This window comes from Tachysurus vachellii, chromosome 20 (assembly GCF_030014155.1).
Source record: "Tachysurus vachellii isolate PV-2020 chromosome 20, HZAU_Pvac_v1, whole genome shotgun sequence".
Taxonomy (NCBI): Eukaryota; Metazoa; Chordata; class Actinopteri; order Siluriformes; family Bagridae; genus Tachysurus; species Tachysurus vachellii.
Window position 1 is genome coordinate 15,550,307 of NC_083479.1, and position 24,329 is coordinate 15,574,635.

Consider the following 24,329-nt stretch of genomic DNA (forward strand, 5'->3'; position numbering starts at 1 on the left):
TATGCATATTTATTATGTAGCAAACAGCAGTAAATAGCTGGGTTGTTCTTGCCAGAACGACATGTAAAAGCAGACATGGATGTTCGTGCCAGAGCTCACATCTGTCCGATTGTAAGAGTTTACATGCAGGGAAAAAAATCAACAGCAGTGATGATCACTTAATCATTTATTCATTTATTCAGATTCAGTAACAGTTTTATCCTAGTCATGTTTGTGTGGGGGGGCACGGTGGCTTAGTGGTTAGCACGTTCGCCTCACACCCCCAGGGTTGGGGGTTCGATTCCTGCCTCCGCCTTGTGTGTGTGGAGTTTGCATGTTCTCCCCATGTCTCGGGGGTTTCCTCCGGGTACTCCGGTTTCCTCCCCTGGTCCACTCTGGAAAAATTGTCTGTAGTGTGTGATTGCGTGAGTGAATGAGTGTGTGTGTGCCCTGCAATGGGTTGGCACTCCGTTCAGGGTGTATCCTGCCTTGATGCCCGATGACGCCTGAGATAGGCACAGGCTCCCCGTGACCCGAGGTAGTTCGGATAAGCGGTAGAAAGTGATTGAATGAATGAATGTTTGTGTGGATCTGGGGTCTACTTTGGGAACGCTGTGGCATGCAACTGGAATACATCCTGGATAAGATGCTGGTTCATTACAGTGCTGATGAAAATCAAATTAATGAACAATCATTAGAATTCAATTCTAAACCTTCTTTTGTGTTGTTCTATATTGTAATTTTATATTTTATCAGCTATCATAAAAACTACTAAAACACTTGGAACCTTTCTTGAAAGGGTTTGGATCTACAGAGAACCTTTACAGGGTTCCCCAAAGATTCCTTTATGGGTTTTGGATAAAGTCATTTTTACTGAAGTGGAAAACAAACTGTATGAAGTTTCCATCTTAGAGGCAAATATGAACTCTTGCTAAACTCAGCAGTGCCTTAGGCATGTTTACAAGCCATAATAAATAATATAAGCTGTTACGCTCTTAGAACAAAAAAACATCAGGACATTAAAACAAGCGTTAAGTCTAGAACCCAGTAGGAGTCGTGTGTTTACACAGAACCAAACAATGAGGTTTAGTAAGATAAGAACCTTCAAAGAACTCTACAGGAAGCTTTATTATTTCTAAAATGAACACAACTTAAATGATTCTACAGTTTAATCAAAAATAATAGATTCCTGTCACACAGTCTTTGAACTGCCGTTGCGTCTGTCGGTTTCGTCTTCATCAGTGAATGAATTTGAAGACTTTGGCAGGAAATGTGTGTAATGAACTCAGAAATGACGCTGACCTGTAAGTTCCTCAGGAGCTCTTGGTTGCACAGTTCCACTTGACTATAAACTGTTGTAGAAAGGACATTATTTACTGTATTGACATTATTTACTGTCCTTTATCACCTAAATGAAGATGAGGTTCCCTTCTGAGTCTGGTTCCTCTCAAGGTTTCTTCTTTATATCATCTCAGGGAGATTTTCCTTGCCACCATCGCCTCAGGCTTTCCTCATTAGGAATACTGTAGCTGTTAGACATAAATAGTCATTTCATTTTAAACTTTAATTTTTATTCTGTTTCTATGCTTCTGTAAAGCTTTGAGACAATGTCAACTGTCAAAAGTGCTGTACAAGTAAGTAAAACCCAGAAACAGAAGGATTCTAAGTGGAAATGGTTTACTCTTGAGGAACCTATGGATATCCAATTAAAGGGTTCTGGTGTTTGTTCAACTGTGATAAACCTTACAGGTTTAACGTACAACCATGAAACAGAGGGTTTCATACCAAAGAGAGAAAATGAGTCTAAGTAAAACCAGATAAGTGTAGCATGAACCTTTAAAGACGTAAAGAACCCTAGAGAAACCATTCTTTTTTCTAAAACTGCCAGACTCTAAACTTTAAAGATTACTATACAGAGCATTTTGTAAGTTAAAACATTTGTTGAGCTCCGTTTACCGACTACAGTTACATATATATGAAGAGCCATTTCTTTACGTTAAGTAAATTAAGATCTTAAAGCTTCATTTAAGTTTACAAGAACAAACAAATAACTATAAATCTACGGATAAAAGATTTACAGCTCAACAGCACTGATATATCAAAGCCATTTCAGGTACTCTTTATTCCTAAAACTTCATTCATCCGCATATATAGCATATAAAAGCTGAGTTTAATAATCTAAATAACCCTAGAGGAACCCTTATTTCCTAGATCTTAAAGATTCTGTTCAGAGCATTTTGGTAGGTAGAACATTTGTTGAATACACACACAAACACACACCGACACACACCGACACACACATTCGTTTTAAAAGTAATTTTAATGCCACAATAGAAGATTTCCTTACCTTCCATTTTAGTAAGGTAATAAGGTAAAAAAAAAAAAACCTTAAGCCAATTTTAAGCCTTTTTAATGTGTTCCAAATAACTGCAAATAAAAGAAAAGTGTAAAAAAATCTACTCTTAAGAATCCATATAAAATGTCCCAACAGACCCTGTGCACTGCTGTGCCGTTAAAAGTGTCTGGATCTTTTCAGAAAAGACACACTGATGAGACCTCGACCATTTTTCTCCCGTTCTCCTCCCATTTTTTTTTTTAGTCTCTCGTTGATTAATGGCAGCAGTCATCATTTGCTGACTGTCAAACTAATAAATGACATCCATTTACCAGGGAAGCATTTTTCACTACTGGAGGCCTAATCTAATAACCGAGAAAAGAAATAGACCAAGTTTTGGATTTTAGCACTTTGCAGTGATAACCCCATTTTTTAAACATGAACTTAGACTAACAAGCTGCTTCCAAAAAGGACAATAATTAATGGCAGAAGTAAACACAAACTCTATTTCAGGGTCCCTGCTCCCTAATTATATTCATAATTAACTATCCCAGCATGAATATTCATTAAGTGTGGTGATATAGAGAGCGGCTCATCGCTCTCGGGTCACTAATTAAGTTGCTCAAGTGCAATAGCTGCAGTTCACAGTCACCAAGCACAAGTACACAATATCACAAACATGTACACAGAGAAAAATTGCATTATTTAAACTGATATGCACGCACACACACACACACACACACACACACACACACACATTAACACAAACACACACACACACACTGTCATTCTGATTAGCTGAACTTCTAGCCTCCTGCACATACTGTATTGATGACCTTAATGATACTCGTTCATCAGAATTACTTTGCACTAAACATTAACAAAAGAGGGGGACAATCAATAAAGGCGTCATAGTGATCAAATGCCAAAGAGAACATAAGATGGCTTCTCAGTCCCTCAAAGTACAAGCTGAAAAATTAGAAATCCTACAAGCAGAGACGGCTGAAAGTACTGTCTGAGATACACAAGGAGAGTCTAGTCCTAATCGGGCATGTTCGATCGAAAGGCCATGACTTGTGTCAGAACTGTGCTAATTTAAAAATAATGTTGCATTTTACTTTTTCATGTAAAAAACATTCTACATTCATTCATTCACTTTACTTCATCCTTATGTAACATGAACATAATGTAACAGTAACGTTATAACGTATAATGTAACATAGTGTAACTGTAACAGAACATAATGCAAGGCACCACAGTATAATATGATGTGGCATAATGTAACTTAACATAATGTAGTGTAATATAACACAATATAGCCTAATGTTACACAAGGTTGCCTAATATTATTCAGTTCAATTTTCAGTCCGATTTATTCGTATAGCACTTTTAACAATGGACATTGTCTCAAAGCAGCTTCACAGAAGCATCGGAACTAAATACAAATTGTAAAGTTTTAACTAACGTAACTCCCTGAGATGATATAAAGAAGAAACCTTGAGAGGAACCAGACTCGGAAGGGAACCTCATCCTCATTTGGGTGACACTGGGCAGGAAATAATGTAAATAAAGTAAATTTTGTCCTTTCTACTACGGTTTATATAACGATGTTCTGTAACATAACATAACGTGATATAACAATGTTATGATTACTAATTCAGACTTAGATTTGTTTCAAAATCAATCCATCTTTACTTGTGCTTCTTGTTTCACCAAACAAAATCTAATATTCATGAATTCCGATGTGATAAAATCCAGTGAGAACAGTGTTGACCTGACACACTGTGGAAAATGATTCATTTATTTATTTACACACAGCTGAAAATGATTCATTTGTCTACTTCATTTGTCTACTTGTCTGCTTTGTCTGCTCGTATCTAGTGCAGTGAATTCAACTGTTATTAATACATTTTGGTGGATAACAGATTACTAAATTGCGATTCCTGAACATTTTCCCTCTGTCATGTTTCCTTTTTTTTTTTTTTAAGCATCACCATTCAGCTATTTTCAAAAAATATGCAGTGATCCTTCTTAACGGTACATCAAACACAGTAATCTTTAATCGATTCTCTTCTTGCAACCAGCTGTGCAATAATCACTGATACACATCTGGGATACCCCCCCCCCCCCATCCCTAACAATGAATCTGATAGAGAAAAACATTTGAAAATGATTGTTTTATATAAAAACACAATGGTGAAAAAAAGTGGTTGTGTTTTTTTCTTTCAGAAAACCTTTCAGAACATAATATTGCATCTTGGCATTAAAGAGGCGCAGCTTTTTTATTTGAAGGATAAATCTCAATAGGGCATGCTGTTATAGTAAAATAATCGATGACGGAGTAGTCTGATACCGTTATCACATTAAAGTTGATTATTTTCCAATAACATTATATCCCCAAGTGTTCCAGTCCAGTCCAAATCTGCCAGTGATTACATACTTTTTATCTGTATTTAGTACCATGTAGTGTTGGGAGGCAAGTTAATTCCTCACCAGACTCTCATTCATTCATTCATTCATTCATTTTCTACCGCTTATCCAAACTACCTCGGGCATCAAGGCATAATGCACCCTGGACGGAGTGGCAACTCATCGCAGGGCACACACAATCTCAGACTCTCATTTATTATTATTATTATTATTTTTTTAAAGCATGTATTGCTCTACATCAGTAGTAGTGACAGAAATCCATTCTTTTCCTCCTACAAGGTGAGCTGGATATTCTAAGATACATGTGGGCCAGTAAAGATTTCTCAAGAATTAACCGGAAATAAAAATAATAATTAAACTAAAATTAAACTAAAATTAAATTAAAATTAAAGGAATGTTGTAAGTCCGAATCCCAGGACCACCAAGCTGCCACCGCTGTGCCCATGAGATATCAAAACAAAATGACGTACTGACCTGAACACCAAAAGAACACCATCACTGAATGGTTGGAACTGTTTGCATTACAGACATTATGTCTACACATTTCATAGACTCCTACCTCATATTCATTTATTCCAGACGACATTGAACAGAAGAGAAGACAGTACAGAAGGCACTGAATGTGCAGTACCTTAAACATGAATGAAACTTTTATTAAACATTTATTGTTACTATACTTTACTGTAAACTTTACTCTGCACATGTACAATATCTCACCTGTACACTACCTCGACCAAATACTATTTAATTGGACCACTTATGTTAATGTTTAAATTCTTTTCTATTTATGTAATATATAAATAAATCTTTAGATTTTTTTTTTCTTTTTCATGCACCATAAGGTCTGACACTTAATTTTGTTGTACCCTGTGCAATGACAATATAGAATCAATCAATCAATCAATCAATCAATCAATCAATCAATCAATCAATCAATCCATCTGTCTATCTATGCAGAGTCACATGACAATGGCAACACGTCACAAGCTCTTCTTCACCACCGCCTACAAACATGGCCGCCACAGAATCTCGCTCCCAGTGTTTAATTATTAGTGTTTAATTGTTTTATTGTTTACCTGTGTTTAATTATCTGTCTTTGTTCTCTCACGTCCAAGCCTGTCGTTTGCTCTCGTTACCTCGGTTCTTTATTTTACATGATGTCTATTGGAATATTCGTTAAGTCTTGTTTCTCTTCTGTTCCTATTCATTTGAACTGTACCGTTTTTCCCCTTGATTTTGCTTCCTACCACACAGTTGACAATTGTGACTCACAGAGACAAACCTTTCTATTTCGCTGTTATTAGAAAGATTTTTTTAATAGATAGCAAAGGTGGCTGTACTTAATGTGCTTCGATGATGATTAATCCCGATGGACTCCCTTTAGGAAATCAATAATGGCCTATTATAGTAATAGCCTCATGCAGGTCATAAAACAACGGGATTTAAGGCGATTATAATGCCAGGATGTTGTCGGAGGATATGTCTGAGTGTGTGAGGTGAGTGAGTGAGTGAATGAGTGAGTGAGTGAGTGAGTGTGTGAGTGTGTGCATGAGAGTGTGTGTGTGAGAGATTGTGTGTGTGTGTGTGTGTGTGTGTGTGTGTGTGAGAGAGAGAGTGTGAGAGAGTGTGTGTGAGTGTGAGAGTGTGAGTGTGTGTGCGTGAGAGAGCGAGTGTGAATGTGAGTGTGTGTGCGTGAGAGAGAGTGTGAGTGTGAGGGAGTGTGTGAGTGTGTGAGAGTGTGTGAGAGTGTGTGTGTGTGTGTGTGTGAGAGAGAGAGTGTGAGTGTGAGAGAGTGTGTGTGAGTGTGAGAGTGTGTGTGAGTGTGTGAGAGTGTGTGTAAGTGTGTATGAGTGTGAGAGTGTGTGTGAGAGTGTGAGAGTGTGTATGAGTGTGAGAGAGAGAGAAAGTTAATCTTCCTGCATGCATAACACAAACATCGCTAAAGCAAACATAATTTCCTTTGGTACTTCTGTGTTATAGTGTAATAAAAGTCTCAAGACATTTCAGTCTCTTATAGTGTAATGGAGTCTCCTGAGACTTCTCTGCATTTGGCTCGTGAGTCCTGCATCTCTAATTGGTTTCTCACACCTTAGCAGGAAATGATTAAGAGGAGGGGAAAAAAAAGGAAGCCAGGTGGCACCTGAGCCGATTCTCCAGAGAACAGAAAAGTCTTTCATCGTGCAGCTTCGTTTAGCAGAGAGTGGATCTACACGTTACACGTACAGAAGTCCATCAGCAAAGGCGCGTGCTAATGCGCTCTGTGTTAATAGCCTTCCCACATCATGTAGTCATTTTTATAATTGCACTGCCTTTTTAATAATTCACAGCATAGACCCAACTTTACCCTCATTACAGGTGAAGAGACACGCTCCTCAAACATTAATTCTACATTATTTATACACTTGGCTGAGATCCTGATCATAATGAACGTCGTTTATTTTTCATCACACACCAAAGACTGTGCTGTTCCGCAGAAAATAACGTCTGGTAATCGGCTTGTCACCTTCACTCAAAGGCACACGGTTATGTTTTAATGCATGCTGTAAAGCCTAGGCTGTATATTACAACTGCGATATATTTACATTTCCAGCATTTTGACTTCATTCATTCATTCATTCATCTTCTACCGCTTATCCGAACTACCTCGGGTCACGGGGAGCCTGTGCCTATCTCAGGCGTCATCGGGCATCAAGGCAGGATACACCCTGGACGGAGTGCCAACCCATCACACTCTCATTCACTCACGCAATCACACACTACGGACAATTTTCCAGAGATGCCAATCAACCTACCATGCATGTCTTTGGACCGGGGGAGGAAACCGGAGTACCCAGAGGAAACCCCCGAGGCACGGAGAGAACATGCAAACTCCACACACACAAGGCGGAGGCGGGAATCGAACCCCGACCCTGGAGGTGTGAGGCGAACGTGCGAACCACTAAGCCACCGTGCCCCCTCGCATTTTGACTTATATTATCAAATTGTTTTTTTATATATACAACTGAGCAATTGAGGGTTAAGGGCCTTGCTCAGGGGCCCAACAGTGGCAGCTTGGTGGACCTGGGATTAAACTCACAAACTTCCGATTGGTAGCCCAACACCTTAACCACTAGGCTACCACACACCCATTACTTTTTATCTTTTTATCCTTGAAGGCTGGTTTTAGTTTCTGGTTTTTGTGTACATTAGGCGCCGAACGAAAAGCCAGTGAGAAACAGGGCTGCCATTGTTATTTTAGTTAAGCCTTTCGCCTATTATTTTCTTAGATTATCTGTGATGAGCCACCGACCCGAGACGCAGATTGCTAGGGGTGTGAATATGTTTTCCTCTGCTTGAAAGAGGTGATAAAACTAATCTGAACTCGGCCGCACCTGCTGGTAACGTTTTAGAAAGTGCCATTGCCGCTTCGGTAATTGAATTATTTATCATGTAATCCAGCTGTTCTGTGCGTTCACTGGCAGGGGGGAAATATTTCAGGGTTTTTGTAGCAAACAGCTCATGACAGGAATGCAGAAGCTTTCTGAACAAACGGTGGTATTTAGAGTCGTGAGCCTTTTTATAATGAGGAATAAAATGAGCCAGAATGTGCTGTAACAGTCAAATAATCAACACACAGGTGGCGTTATGGTGTGAAGTTGATTATTTTCCAATTCCAGCATCCCAAAGTCTTTATGCTCCTTTAACATGAGCAAATCGCTAATGAATACAGTTTTTATTCATTACTCAATAATATGTCATACATTTTACTGGGGGATCAGTGGCTTCCCACTTCTGGGGTTGAGGGTTCGATTATAAACTCTGCTCAGTGTTTATGCTGATTGGCATCTCTACACTGTCCTTTGTGTGTGTGTGTGTGTGTGTGTAAGAGAGAGAGAGAGTTCGGAGAGATCGGTTGGCACCTAGTCCAGGGATCGATACCAGATGACCCTGTTTAGGATAAACAGTACAGAAAATGGATAGATAGATGCATAGATTAAACAGTTAACCCTGTTCTAGCAGTTATACATGGCCATTCTTTTACCAGCCTTTCTTTTGTTCTCTATTTTTTTATTGACTAACCTCAGATCCCTCCACCCTGACAATGTCAGAAGATTTACAGCTCTTCCTTTAACTAAACACTGGAGACCATGAATGTTAAAGATCTCCTTCACGATGTTTAACAATTTCACAATATCAAGAATTACGCTGTTTATATATTGAACCTACGTTGCTACTGTTAAAAAAGTAAACCAACACCCGATCGATCAGAATTAAGCATCAGACAGTGCTGTATCTCATCACACTGGAGCGGCACAAATCCTTAAAAGCAATGTAGTATAGAAAGCAGGACCTACATGCTGCCTTTCATGTTGTTTCTAGTGAGGTGTCTTTTTTTTTTTTTTTTTTTTTTTGCAAAGACCTGACTCTGCTGTCAGCCCACAGAGATTTACACAGAAGTGCCTCAGCGCTTTGGTAGGATTAATTAAAAAGACAAGCAGTGGCAGTAAGCCACAGTCTTAAAGAGTACATCAGAACAGCACAGTGGTAGCTGAATAAAAAAAAAATATATCAGCACTTCAGATGCAGTGCTGAATGTGAAATCAGATCTTTTTCAGAACTGGTACTAACAGCCATCTGGGGTGATCCCATCACAAGTGGACAGCATTAAGTACAGCTGTGATCACTAAAACCATGTGCAGATGTGGTCAGCGACGCTTACAGTCATATGTCTAGTCTGAATGCTAATGCGTTCTGATGCATAACTAACAAGCAGAGTAAAAACATGTGAAAGTAGCGCTGAAGATATAAATAGTTCAAAACTAAAATTAATAAGGTTAAAGTAGCGGACAATCGGTGTATAAATTATTCTGCAATTATTCTTGGGTGGGATTCCTAAGAGAAACTTTTTGTGTGTAAAAAAAAAAAGATTACATAATGATGTAACATTTAGTATTTAAATTAATGAACATTAACAATTTATTCATTAATTCTGTTCAGGAGTTGAAAACTTTAGCAGTACTCACTTACTCACTCACTCACTCACTCATTTTCTACCGCTTATCCGAACTACCTCGGGTCACGGGGAGCCTGTGCCTATCTCAGGCGCCATCGGGCATCAAGGCAGGATACACCCTGGACGGAGTGCCAACCCATTGCAGGGCACACACACACACACATTCACTCACGCAATACTTTTGCAGTAGCATTTACATAAAAGTTCAATTGGAGAAAAAGAAAAGACAAAACGAAAGAAATTATAAACGGTTTCTGCTTTTTTTAATTCTTATTTTTCACCTACATTAAACCATCATATTTCGACTTGCCCTCACATACATGGGTTTTGATTTATTCTATTTTATTTTAATCTCCTCAAACACAGCATCTTAGATTTGACTATAAATTCACTCAGAGTATAATAAGGTAGCGTCCTCTAAAGTGCACAGTGAACCAACTATATTTTGGGATCCAACCACAGACAAAATAGATCCTAAAGGGAAGGAAACAACTGAAAATAACATAACGTACATTTCAACTATAACAAATACAGCGCATTACTAGGAGCCTCGGCTGAGAAGACTGACGGACTGCCAAGTCGACGTTAACGTGTTAGTCTGGTCATTGATCGCTATTTTACACGTTTAAAGCACTTTTTATGCACCTTTGGAAGTTAACAGTCACTGAAAACTGTTATGAAATATCTAAACCAGCCTCAACTTGTGACATTTATTCTGACATCATCAAAATCTCCCTGATGTTCACTTCCTAATACTGTTGATGCTGTAACACATCAGACATGTTCAGCTAAGAGACTAGCAACAAACTTGGCCCCTTCCCTAAGGTCAGTGATGGATGTGTGTGTGTATGTGTACAGTATATATGTGTGTATAAGTGTGTCTGTGTGGGCTGTGCGTCTTTTGAAGTTAAACCTCCCCAGATCAACAGGCCTTCTTTATGCTTTCATCAAGCCGAACATATGAACTCTTGCATCTACCAGGCGCATGCTGGAGTGTGGAAATGAAGAAGAAGAAGGAGAAAAAAAAAATAAGCACCGACCACTCAGACTTCTAATGAAGCCAAGAGCAATAGGCGCGTGTTATTTCGTAATAAAACCGGCTCATCCCTGAGAACTTGCTATTGTATTTTGTTCTGCTTTGCTTCTTTTCATCTACCCAAAGTACTTACATGTGGGATCTACAAAAGCCCGATTTCAACATTTTCTGCTTCTTTCCATTTATACTGGTATTACAACTCATTGGGTTCTTCTGAATCTTTTGTGCTTAATATTTTACACAAGATTAAGCAGCCAATCAGAATGCAGCTGTTAATCTGAGGCGGCTCAATGCGATGGCACACGACGAGGAAGTTACGTAATGCGTATCGTTAAATCCGAGTTACCGTTTCTCGGCCGGCTTCTACTACAGAAACTTTCAGGTGGTCTGAATGAATGCACATGTTGGACTGGTTTTTAAGACAGGAGCTAAGGGTTTTTTGTCCTTTCTTAGTGTCTTAGAGTCTTCTCATTATTCTCTACAGCAGTGACTATGACGATTTTACGGAGAGAGTAATAATATAATCCCAAAGAGACTGAACCATGGACTTGTGAAAGTACTATAACAGAGCTAATCAATGCAGAGCATGAGGAAAAAATGGCATGTATTTCAGTGACTGTTATGTTTTCTGTAAATGAATCAGCTCAGCTTTTGTTATGTACAGGCACACACACACACACACACACATGCATTTGTCTGCATTACTGCACCATTACTAACTACAGGACAAGAAATATTATGTCAAGAGAACTTCTCAAGTTCTGCTCTGATTAGCTGGTTAATATGTTTGAGTGCTGATTAGAAGGTTGTGAGTTCAAAGCCCAGGGCCACCAATGTCACTGCTGGGCTCTTAAGCAAGGTCCTTAACCCTCAACTGCTCAGCTGTATGAAGGAGATAAGGGATCACATTCAAAATGTCTCATCTGATTGAACGAACATTGTCTCAAAGCAGCTTTAAAGAACATCAGAAATATAGCTCAAAAAAGGTATTATACAAAGTTTAATATTATAAAAAAGTTCAAGATTAATATTAAACTTATATTTAATAATATAAATATATTGGGGTTTGTGTTTATCACCAATGAACAAGCCTGAGGCGACTGAGGTGACCGTGGTGAGGAAAAACTCCCTTAGATGGAAGAGGAAGAAACCTTGAGGGGAACCAGACACAAAAGGGAACCTCATCCTCATTTGGTTTACACTTTAGAGTGTGATTATAAACTGTTATAAACACCGGAGAGTGTTATTATGAATAATGTCCTTTCTACAGTCAGATACAGTCTGACAATTGTGAATTGGTAAAAGGTGAATGATGCCACTGTTTAGTTGCTTAGTTTAGATGTTCGTGCCATTATTTGTAATCAAGGAGGTTTTTGAGTCTCTACTGTCACATATTTTAATTCATCTGATGCAGCGTTTGATCAAATGTCAATTCTAATCTCAATGAACAAAAATCAATACATGAATATTAAATTGTGATAGAGCTGTTGTGTCAGTTGTATCCGCTGCCCAGACCACCACCACCAGGACCAGTCAGTTGTATCTGCTGCCCAGACCACCACCACAACCACCACCACCAGTCAGTTGTATCCGCTGCCCAGACCACCACCACAACCACCACCACCAGTCAGTTGTATCCGCTGCCCAGACCACCACCACAACCACCACCAGCAGTCAGTTGTATCCGCTGCCCAGACCACCACCACCACCAGTCAGTTGTATCCGCTGCCCAGACCACCACCACCACCAGTCAGTTGTATCCGCTGCCCAGACCACCACCACCACCAGTCAGTTGTATCCGCTGCCCAGACCACCACCACCACCACCAGTCAGTTGTATCTGCTGCCCAGACCACCACCACTACCACCAGTCAGTTGTATCTGCTGCCCAGACCACCACCACCACCACCACCACCAGTCAGTTGATTCCTGCCCAGACCACCACCACCACCAGTCAGTTGTATCTGCTGCCCAGACCACCACCACTACCACCAGTCAGTTGTATCGGCTGCCCAGACCACCACCACCACCACCAGTCAGTTGATTCCTGCCCAGACCACCACCACCACCACCACCACCATCATCATCATCATCATCATCATCATCATCATCATCATCTATTTAAGAATAACAAAACTAATATGCCACTGTGGAAAAACACAGAGAATACGCCCAGAGAAATGAACCACAGAAATGTAAATTACTTATCGATCTCCTGCTCTTACAGTGTAACATCTATCTTAAAAATGGAGATGAGTTTGACATGAACGATATTCATTTTGATTAGGACATTAAGAGTTTGTTTGAATTTGCAGACGCACTGCCTGGCTGCTTTTACAGATATACTGCTCCCGCTCTTCCCCTCTGTTTCACCCCTTTCCCCGTCTCTCGCTCTTCATGAGAACTTTTACGCAGGACAGATGGGACAGGGAAAATGCTGGATTAGAGAGGAAATCCTGTAGGAACTAGCTTATAAATTAAAGCTGAAGATCAGCATCTCCTTTTCCCTAAGGATTAGACAAAACAGCAGAACCCCATAAATGTGCAGCTAAAAAATGACACCAGTGTCGTATCTCTATATTTCTCTCTCTCGTCCTGCGTTATCTCAATCCCAGTAGGTAAAAAAGCTCCAAAAAAATGTCCAGCATTGAAGAAAGGAGTTTCCATTGCTCCATATCCAGGGTGAAATTTACAGCCGTCATTGAAAAGGTTGCCAAATCCATCAAACGCACTACATTTTATTAGCCTACACTGAGCAATTAAATCATCTGTCTGCTGACACAGCGCTGCATATGACTTTATATCATCACTATAAAAGGTACTTTTGCAAGAAACAGGCAGGATAGAAGAGCTGTATGTTATTTTGCCTTTACACATACACAGATTTAAGTACTAGACACACCATTTCATTTGGCTGTCTTAAATAATTATCCAGTGCCCGAGGGCAAAGCAAACACTCGCAATGAAAGCCATAAAAACAAACTAGAGAAGGACTAATAAGAACAAAATCTGGCCCCTGTCTCACAGGATGGCTTTCGTCCGCTTTTATCTCTTCTTAGTGTATTCTCTTTCCATCCAGAAATGATATAATTAGCGTCTGCTACATTGGCTGACCCGTTCTCCAGAATCCCAGTGGATCTGAACAGTAAACAAAATATCAATCATGTTCAACAAAGCTGTCCGTGTTGCGAGCCTGGCCTCAATTAAATACGCAATACAGTGTACTGTATCTCTCTAAGAAATACTACACAAACCATATCTCTGGTATATTATGAAAACAAACAAACAAACAAATAAATCCTCCATTACTTTTGGAAACTCACCCACAGGACAATTTGTACACGTTTTTGTTGTTTTGTGCGGATTTTAGAGATTAGGATAAAAGAACGCCACTTTTGGTTTTGCTGTCATAGCCAATCATTTGGAGAGTAGGTCACAAGATCGGTCATGCTGTTTGAAATGAACCTTTGGGAAAATGGGAATGCTTGACGGTGGAAAAACATGCAGTTTTGCTTGAGAGTAGGAAGAAGTAGGTTTTCAAAAATATTAGGCTGAAGAGATCTTTAAATTTTACATGGGTGGCTCATTAGTGGAGTGATTACAGAAGACATCTGGCTCCTAAGTGTAGACCACAGATGATCGCAATAATTATAAAGGTTAATTATATCATTGCTTCATTTACATTTTTGTTCTTTGAGAAGACACACACTTGGTAAAAACTGATTTGATATGATTATTTGTTCCCGCTAAAGCACCAACAGTAATAACATTTTCATTGTTTGTGACATTTACAAGCAAAGCACTGGTGAGCTCAGCATGTGTCCCGTCTTGTCAAACTCTGCGGAGGAACCAAACACCAACACACACTGTCAAAGACAACAACATAAGCAGCTTCCTCAGGCCCTAACCACAGCACAGAGTCACACCAGATACCTCATCTTGGTGGATAACAGCTTTCTCTCTAGGGTACATGCTTTCTTAATGGCTTTTTTTTTCCATGGCAAAGCGAAGATGAGACGCAAAAGCAAACAGGATGCTGTTTGTCTTCGCGTCTCGAGACGGGAAATTTACAACAGTAAACTTTGCATTTTTTTTTCCTTTTTATGGTCTTTCTGGAAGAAATGGTTTCCGCCAAAGTCCATTCCACCGTGTGTTATTCTAAGGTTGGTGTGAAAGTACGGCTTAGTAACTAAATGGCAATTCAGCCTGGAAATTTAATTTATTTTTTAACCTGTGCCTAATGGTAGAATTTGAGAAAAGAGGATGAAGTACAGCAGGCAGGACATTGCGGTTTGAAATTTGTATACTGTCTAACTTGCAGGAATAGTTATCAATGAAAGTTTAACTACTAAACACCAAAGAGTTATAAGACATCGCTGTATGTAAAAGCCGCTGGTTCGAGAAGCAAATGAAGCTGCAGGTCTTTCTTCTCAACAATTACATCAATCAGTAGTAGTCAAAAGTCAAAAGGAACATGAAGCACCAGTCCAACATATACACTTAAATTTTAAATTTAGACTTATTTATAACCAGGAACTCATCACTAGGGGGGCACGGTGGCTTAGTGGTTAGCATGTTCGCCTCACACCTCCAGGGTTGGGGGTTCGATTCCCGCCTCCACCTTGTGTGTGTGGAGTTTGCATGTTCTCCCCGTGCCTTGGGGGTTTCCTCCAGGTACTCTGGTTTCCTCCCCCGGTCCAAAGACATGCATGGTAGGTTGATTAGCATCTCTGGAAAATTGTCCGTAGTGTGTGATTGCGTGAGTGAATGAGAGTGTGTGTGTGTGCCCTGCGATGGGTTGGCACTCCGTCCATGGTGTATCCTGCCTTGATGCCCGATGACGCCTGAGATAGTTCGAGGTAGTTTGGATAAGCGGTAGAAAATGAGTGAGTGAGAGAGAGTGAGTGAGAACTCATCACTAATGGTTACATTTTTTATTATTATTATTTTGTCTAAATTAAGATTCTAACCAAAAGTCCATTTTTAGTTGAAAATCTTTCTAGAATTTTCTCTCAAGGTCCATTACAGTACAAGTAAAAACACGTCACAGTCGCTAAAAAGTTACATACGCAATAATGAAAACCATTGCTGCCTATCATGTCTGATTTTAATCTTAGACATGGTAATTATAAGGGCACAAATCTGGGTTTTGTATACCAAGCCTCTAAAGTGGAGCCTGATTTAAAGAGATGGAACGGAAAACTTTCGGAAACATGGGAATTCTCGAAGCCAGATAGATCTTGTTTTTTCCCTTGAATCTACGGATTGATTTTTAGTGACAGTCCTGGAAGTTAACACGCATACCGAGGAGCCTATCCCGCTTTATATGAATGATACCAAAGCAATGGATTAATTTTTTTCCTCTAGCACTCAAGTATGAATAGCTGTACCAGAACCAGACCTTTAGAAAACAGAGAACATTGCAAATGGCTGCCTTTTGTTGAGATTTGACAGTGATTGTTAAATGGAGAAGCCAAAGTCAACTAACAAGGAAGGCAAGATTAGAGAAAAACGTTTTTGTGCATGAATCCAAGCTAGTACGTACCAATAAAAGTAGATAAAGAGTAAGAAAGTGATTATTTTAGATGCCACGGCCCATGCTGAGCCTATTAATCTCATGTTTTCAGTGATATTACATTCTGGGATTTTCAAAAGCCTGTAAAGACATACACAGCTGAGAAAGCTCATTCTTCTCTGCACAATCATAAGCAGGCTTGTCTCATTTTGGTTTTTCCAATTTCTGTAATTTAATTAGTAAATGTAATTGCTGTCAGAGAGCATTATGGGTAGCATCTAGTCACATTTATTGATTAAAGTGCTAAGCACCATGTGGCCATTCATGCTAATTTGCTCCCAGTTGTTCAGGAGTGAAAAGAAATTCCTTGAAAAAAAAACCCCGCTCGCAGAGCCACCTGTGTTCGTGATGTTTGCAAGTGTTAAGCCTTAACTGACCTGGGGTTAATTTGTCTTTTAGGCCAAATAAGATAGCATTCCATTACACTGTGTACACATTCCAAGAAGAATCACGTATGTGTTTGCAGTTTGGGATGGAGACGGCTATTGCTCATCATTCAAGATTGGTGAAAAGGGTTGTAGGAACCTCCTGCCTTATCCAATGGCCTGCCAATGACCCCGTTCAGCACAGCGGCATTTTTTAACAGCAACATCTGGAAGGGGCTTAATGTCCAAGATGACACCACGCCCCATAACCACTTAGAGAAGACCCAAACACAGCCCATGAATCAAGTAGGGAAGGCTGGGGAGGATGGAGGGGGGCAGAGGACAGAGGAAGGGATGATGGATGATGATGTTTATGATTATTAATAAAAGACCTTGCTTTAAAGATGGGGTTTGAAAGAAGTTCACGTCTTTATAGCACAAGCTGGTAAAAGCTGTAAGCAATGATGGGCTTGTTTAGGGAATAAAGAGTTTCAGTAAACAGTGCATGGGGTCAAACTATCAAGAAGGAGTCGGGGAAACAGGCAGAGTGAAGAATGGCAAAGAATGAGAGATGGATGAGGAAGAGCAGAGAAAATTCTAAATAAAAAAGAACTCATGAGAAAGTGAAGGACGGAAAGAAAATAGAAAAACAACGATTAAACTCACGTCCGATGCGAAACGTGATCTGGTCTCGCCTTTGGCCGTCAGGATTCTGGAAACAGCTGTAAAGGCCGTTGCTACTCATGTCCACCTCCAAGAGGATAAGTCGTGGCCCTTCCTCCCTCCGCTTGGCCTTCACATCTGTCCCGTTCACCTTCCACGTCACTGAGGCATCATTGTCCAGAGAGCCACACTGCATTGTCACATTGCTGTCGATCCTCCCATACTGAATCCTGCCTCCTGAGTGAAAGAGCAGAACATACTGTAATATGTGTTAAGAAGTAACATGTCATGCATCCATTCAATGTCAGCAGGTCAAATATATCAAGACAGACTAAAACACCTGACCGTTTGAAACTTCAGTCTTTTCCTTTGTGTGAAAATTATGAATACTGAATGAAGTTCTCATATTTCTCGATATCTGATAATCTGTTTAAATACCTCATTTGTTTCAGAGTCAAGAACGCAAAGGAATATTCATTATTGCACTCTGTTTACCTCCAAAAAGAGCCATGGGTGCAATGTGATTTCCCAAAAGTCCAGGAATCACATTTTTCCTTATGTTCAAGAAGAAACTTTGATCAACATACGAATGGCTTTTTTACGTTTACATTTTGCATTTAGAAAGAAAGTTTATTAAAAAAAAAAGTAGCATTTTTTAGTAAGTAGCAAATTTCTTTAGCACAGTCACTGTAATCCTGTACTCTGGATGAACCGCAGATTAGAATTTGACGCAGTCTGTGATGGCTTAAAAAACGAAAAGGATGAAAAAAATGTGCTGCTTTAAATCCAGGACTCAGCTCCATAATTATTGGAGTAAATAATTAAAAAATCTTAAAATATAATTAAAAAAAAATTATAAATATTAAATTATATAATAAAAAATAATAATATCAAATAATTATTTTAAAAATTGCTAGCATTAAATAACCTACACATAAATGTTCAAGATTTATGTTTAAATAATTTTGGTAAAAATACTGTACATATATTCTGCATACCAAAACAGCTTCATAAGAACATTATAATATGATAAAAAAAAAAAAAATAAATAAAATAAAAAAAAAAAAAAAAATTGTTGTCTGTATTTATTTTAGATTATGTTTTGATTCTGTCTCTGCCTGGATCCTGGGACTGATTCATTTTTTTCCTGATTGTGTGCGCCTGTTCCTAGTTTCCCCTCAATCAGTTTGTGTATTTATACCTTATGTGTTTTGCTGTTTGTTTGCAACGTCTTATCATGCGTTCATCCCTTTAACTGTGGCATGTTTTCTGTTGTTACTGTGTGAACCCATTATATCTGCTATTGTTTTACTTAATTCATTTTAAGAACTGAAATGTTAAGTTGTCAAGCTTTCAGTGCTGATATTGTGCATGTAATCGCTTATGTGCCGTGCCTCATACCCATAGTTCATGTTGACGGCTCTTGTGTTCACCCTTTGTTTGTTTTGTTCATACTTTCCACTAAAAAATTACCTGCACTTGCATCCGCCTCCTCCACCGACGCCTGGCAATTATACAGCGTATGCATATATCGACTATCCTAATTATCAGCTACTACATTAGTGTACTTTTTTGTATATTAAAAGTGCAAAAATAAATGTTTAAAGAAATCCAAACCTTTAAGGAGTGTATCCCTAATGTAGAGTCCCCTTAGATTGCTTAGATATATTTCTTTTCTTTCTTTCTTTCTTTCTTTCTTTCTTTCTTTATTTGTTTGTTTATTTATTTAATTATTTGACTATTTATGGTTTTATGTTGGTGTGTGGGGACTAAAAAGCAACCATTATTCCACGTCGGTAATAGAAACCCTGGGCTTCTATCTGTATCTATCCGCCATGTTGTTAGATCTCCAAGTCCCCAAAGTTTAAATTACAGCTGAAAACTTTGTGTTTCTTTCCCCTTCTCTTTTGAAGGAGCAGCCTTGATAGTTGCGCCTGAACACCTTATAAAGTCTACAGTGGAATCTCTCTAGCAAGTTCTTCGCTGAACCCATTTCATGCGTTTTATCTATTGAAAATCCGCTCATATGCAACAACAGCTCTAATCTAACACATGATCGAATTGCCCCTTATTAAACGTAGAACATTCCAGATATGCAACACAGATGGCGGCTCATACAAAATCACCCAGTGGATAAAAAGATGCTCTTCGAAGCCAAGGTGTTGATTTAATATGTACGCCCTCAAAACTGAACTCTCAGAGAAATACAGAGGACTAAAACAAGCCAGTGAATAGCTTCTTTTCAAAACACGCTTAGCATTGGAGTCATTGCTTTGCCCTCTGGCCTGTTCTTTTTGAGGGTTCTCATTAAGAGATAGTCTCCTTTTTCTCCTGTTTGCCAGGCAGCTTTTGGCAGCCGGCACAATTGAAAGTGCAAATAAATGCATTTTTTTCTGCTCTGCTTATCTTATCCTGAACAGGCAGTAATAGGGCACTTAATCGCTTGCCCCTCAGTATGATAAAACAAAGCCTGGATGCATTAAATCATATCTGCTGCTATTTGATGGTCTGGAATGCTTAATCCACATTATGCAGTTTATAAAGGTGCATCTGTCACAGGATTATCTGATGCCAGGGTGTTTTTTTTTCCTGCACATATCGTCACAATGATATGCCATTTCCAACCTGCTGCCAAACCACATCATGTGTTTGTCACTTGAATAATGTATATTGTCTTGAAACACTCTTCTACAAGCCAAACAATCCACCGTAGACATCCTCTGAGATTAGCCAGTCCACACTAATGTGCTACGAGTGCAACACATAGCTTCAAGGACAATCATGGAGTACCGTTTCAATAAGAGAAAGAAAAACAAAACACAATTGAGATGCAAAGCAGCGGCAAAATTGACACTTCACGTTGCAGACGTAAACTGGCAATGGAGCTTAGTAGAGGCTCAGGGGAGAAATGAGATAGAGGCCGCTCCACACCCACGTGGAGGATCTCTGACTTTTTTATGAGGCAGAGATGTGCAGGCCGGGCTGGGAAGCTGTGCAGGGGATTTGCTCCACAGCTGGAACTCTTGTCTAGATGAGAAACAGCTGTGTCTGTGTTGGAAAACATGCAGCCAAAAAACAAAGCAGCTAAGTGGCCATACAAATGGGGCACCGCTAGCCAGAAGCCAACTCTATAAATGAAAACCTGGTTGATCAGGTTAATCGCTGATAATGAGCTTTCATTTCCTTAAATGGAACTGGAGATGATAGGAAATAGTTATATTTAACATCAAGGGAAAAACTTAGGGGTGGATTTTAATAGATAAATAAATCTAAAAACAAATAAATACTCATTCATTCATCTGTGCTATGCACTAAGTCGTGATGCATCAGCGAGTGCAAGGTGGGACTAAACCCTGAATAGAACGGTCGATTAGAGTAAATAATACAAAACAAATAGATTTGCTTGGCCCACAATCAGGCTAAGAAACCATTTTGCAGATCTGCACCATTTGTACTGAAGATTCTATAATGATTCTACAAACAATAATGGTATCTACAAGCTTATAGATGCTCTAATCTGACAGTCAGGCTTAAGGAGCCTTGTCCTTATTCGCATAAATTTACCAACAAATAAATGTCACACGATGCTACAGGCTGAGGAAAAGTCAGCCGGATTAAAAAACATCAGAATAATACAGCACAAATCAGAGGTTTCTGTCCTACGCCTGTAGCACTGGTGGCTTAACTGCTATAGCTAGGGAATGTAGGCTTGGCCACACCAACCATTTATTTTCATGCTCTCGACTGTGAGGGGGGAGTCCTTTGCTAAATCTTAGCCCCTGGTGCTGTTCTAAACTCTTTCTATCCCTTGCAGACCTCCCATGATGCACCACATAGATCTTAGGGATGGGATAGTTCTTGGACTTCTTATTTCATCCTGCTTGTCTCAGCAAAACAGCTAAAAGAGAGTGTGCTTATCAGATATACCTCATTAGAGCTCCCTGGGGTAACTAACAAGTATTAGAGAGACATGTGACTCAGTTACGCTTTTAAAACGTTTAACAGGAACAGGTACAATGCCGCGACAACCATCTGCTGCAAGCAGGGAGCATAGCAAAATGTCAGTTTACTCTTAGGCCATTTAGTTCACACATTTGCCCAAAGCATGGACTTGTATGGATCTGTATGGATGGCATCTTTCTGCAGTTTAGAGTCAAGTGCCTTAATTATTGCTAGCAAAGTTATACTCCACCTTGACCTCTGAAGGCGAAGGTCATAACCAAACTTTTTCATTTTACTGTTTATGTTATTCTGCAATGATTTAAAATAATAAAATTCATTTCCTTCTCACTGATTTTTGATAAACCTCAGTCACGCTCAGTCGCTCATTATTTTCAACGGAAACTTCAACGCCATGGAAGAGGATATGAAATGGGTTGCATGCAAATTCAACCGTGTCTGCTAATGAAAGAAAGCGTGAGGCCACACACTAAGGCAAATCGGAAATGCTGTAGATTAAAGCGCCTCATAACACTCACAGCAAATTCTCTAATACACAGAGACAGCTATCACATGAAATGGATCCCAGTTCTAGAAAAGGGTTGAACAGCAACAGCTCAAACTCATGCATTAATTAAGCAGCTGTCTCTACCTTTGATAATGTAAGTGCATTAGTTCTAAGATGCAAAAACGCTGTTAAAATTGGGGCTCCTCAATGTAAACCAGTTCTCAGAAGCTAAGAGGGTCATGGGTGAGTAATTTCATCGAACGATTATTAGGTGTGTAACACCATGCCCCTAGCCGTATCTTTATATGCCAAGTGCTTTAAATGTTCACATCTGTATGGATTTAAATTGTGAACTGAAGGGTTTTTTTTTTTTTCATTTTATTTTTAATGAACCTATGCCAGGTTTCTTTCAGGTTTCCTCCCCAGTCCTAAGACATGTGTTGCAGGCTGGTTGACATCGCTACATTTTCCATAATGTGTCAATAGGTGTGTGTGTGTTTGCAGTTGGCATCATGATGATGGCATGATGACACACCTTTGTCAGCATGATGTGTGAATTCTGGCTCTGATGGTTCCTCAAGCTAATAAACATCACACAAGTTCATAACTGTTTTCAATTATTAATCCCACTCATGGAGTTGTTCGTACCTACACAGTATCTTCTAAATAATTCTCTGTTCTGTTCATATCCCAAAATCTACACAAATTAGTAGCCCAATTAACCCACTCCAACCTTGACCAGGCAATTACTAAAGATGTTCTAAATACATGGTGTACTGCATGTTTAGGTTAACAAACATTGTCTTTCCTTCTCTCCTATAGCTATAGTAAATATTTACATCCCATATGTTATGTCCCGGGGAGCATGGTGGCTTAGTGGTTAGCACGTTCGCCTCACACCTCCAGGGTTGGGGGTTCGATTCCCACCTCCGCCTTGTGTGTGCAGCTTGAGCTTGCATGTTCTCCCCGTGCCTCGGGGGTTTCCTCCGGGTACTCCTGTTTCCTACCCCGGTCCAAAGACATGCATGGTAGGTTGATTGGCATCTCTGGAAAATTGTCCGTAGTGTGTGATTGCGTGAGTGAATGAGAGTGTGTGTGTGCCCAGCGATGGGTTGGACTCCGTCCAGGGTGTATCCTGCCTTGATGCCCGATGACGCCTGAGACGCACAGGCTCCCCATGACCCGAGGTAGTTCGGATAAGCGGTAGAAAATGAATGAATGAATGAATGAATGTTATGTCCCATGGGATCCCACGGAAATGCACACTTCTAGTATCAACCAGATTCCATTCAAAAACTTTCTGGCAAATAGAACTAATCCACTTCCTATTCCTGTCTGGATATATATCTGTTAATAACACAATATCTAGTCAATCTGAATTATAACAGAACTGTCACCAGGCAAGGCAGTACAAACTTCCTAGTGTATGAATTCTGACTGATCTGATTGATGCTGGTGTTAGCAGGATTGTCAATGGTACATGTTAAACTGGCAGCAGTAATGCTGTGTTATGAAGTTGTGGTGATTGTGAGATATTTGGGCTGCCGGCCCAGTCTCATCTGCCTCATTTTTTTGTTTTTTTTTTTGTCTTAAACAAGAGGCGTGTAAGAAAGAGCACAAACCACTCCATTGCCGACTTGTTGAACTGTACACAATGCTCACTTGTATTTCAAAGCTGTGGAGGAGTTTTCATTAAAACCCCAAATAAACATGGGGTCAAAACTCAGTGCACTTCACCTCAGTTTCAGTTTTTAACCAGACTCCTCATTCATATTTGAAGAGACTCCTTAAGCCAAGAAATTTCCCTTATAACTCCAAGCAAAGTGCGTCCACAGTACATGAGTAAGATTCAGGCCACTGCAGAGGTCAGTACAAGGTTCACAGATAGCCAGCAAGCACCGTGGCCTCTATAGACTTCAAACATGATCTGAATAAAAAAGATGGCATTAGTTAGTGAAATGCATTGGATCTACAACCTATTATAAAAAAAAGACAATTCTTTTTTTTTTTTATACTTAAATCTATACACGTAGAATAAGGAAGAATTCTGATAACGCTTTCTATGAAGCCAATATCCGTAAATCATAAACTGCGCTTCTAATTATTTTTAAATGGCTAATGATGCTTTGTAAGCATTTCTAGAAATAGTCTAGAAATAGTTCCTTGATAACTTGCCATATGGTGTAGTGTGCAACTGATAATGATCTGTGAATAATAATTAAAAAAAAAAAAAAATAAAATATATATATATATATATATATATATATATATATATATATATATATATATATAAAATTATTATTATTATTTTTATTTTTGTTTTATAAATGCCAATGAATAATTTTAAATTAAATTTAAAGTTTTTTTAATTTAAAGTTGATTTAGAATTTTATATTTAGTTGTAAAGTTTGTGCAGTATTATATATGACATTATACACAGTAGACATACGTCATGATGCAACATAGTTTTATTATTTATTATTAATGTTTATAGAAATAGTGACAAG

General features: G+C 39.2%; 1 protein-coding gene across 1 annotated transcript in view; it reads right to left on the reverse strand.

Moving 5' to 3' along the window:
- The window catches only part of cntfr (ciliary neurotrophic factor receptor), a 168,650-nt gene that overhangs the window by 61,355 nt on the left and 82,966 nt on the right, over positions 1 to 24,329 (reverse strand). The window contains exon 3 of the mRNA XM_060895780.1: positions 17,379 to 17,612. Within this exon, the coding sequence (XP_060751763.1) occupies positions 17,379 to 17,612 (234 nt within the window). The remainder of the gene's footprint in view (positions 1 to 17,378; positions 17,613 to 24,329) is intronic.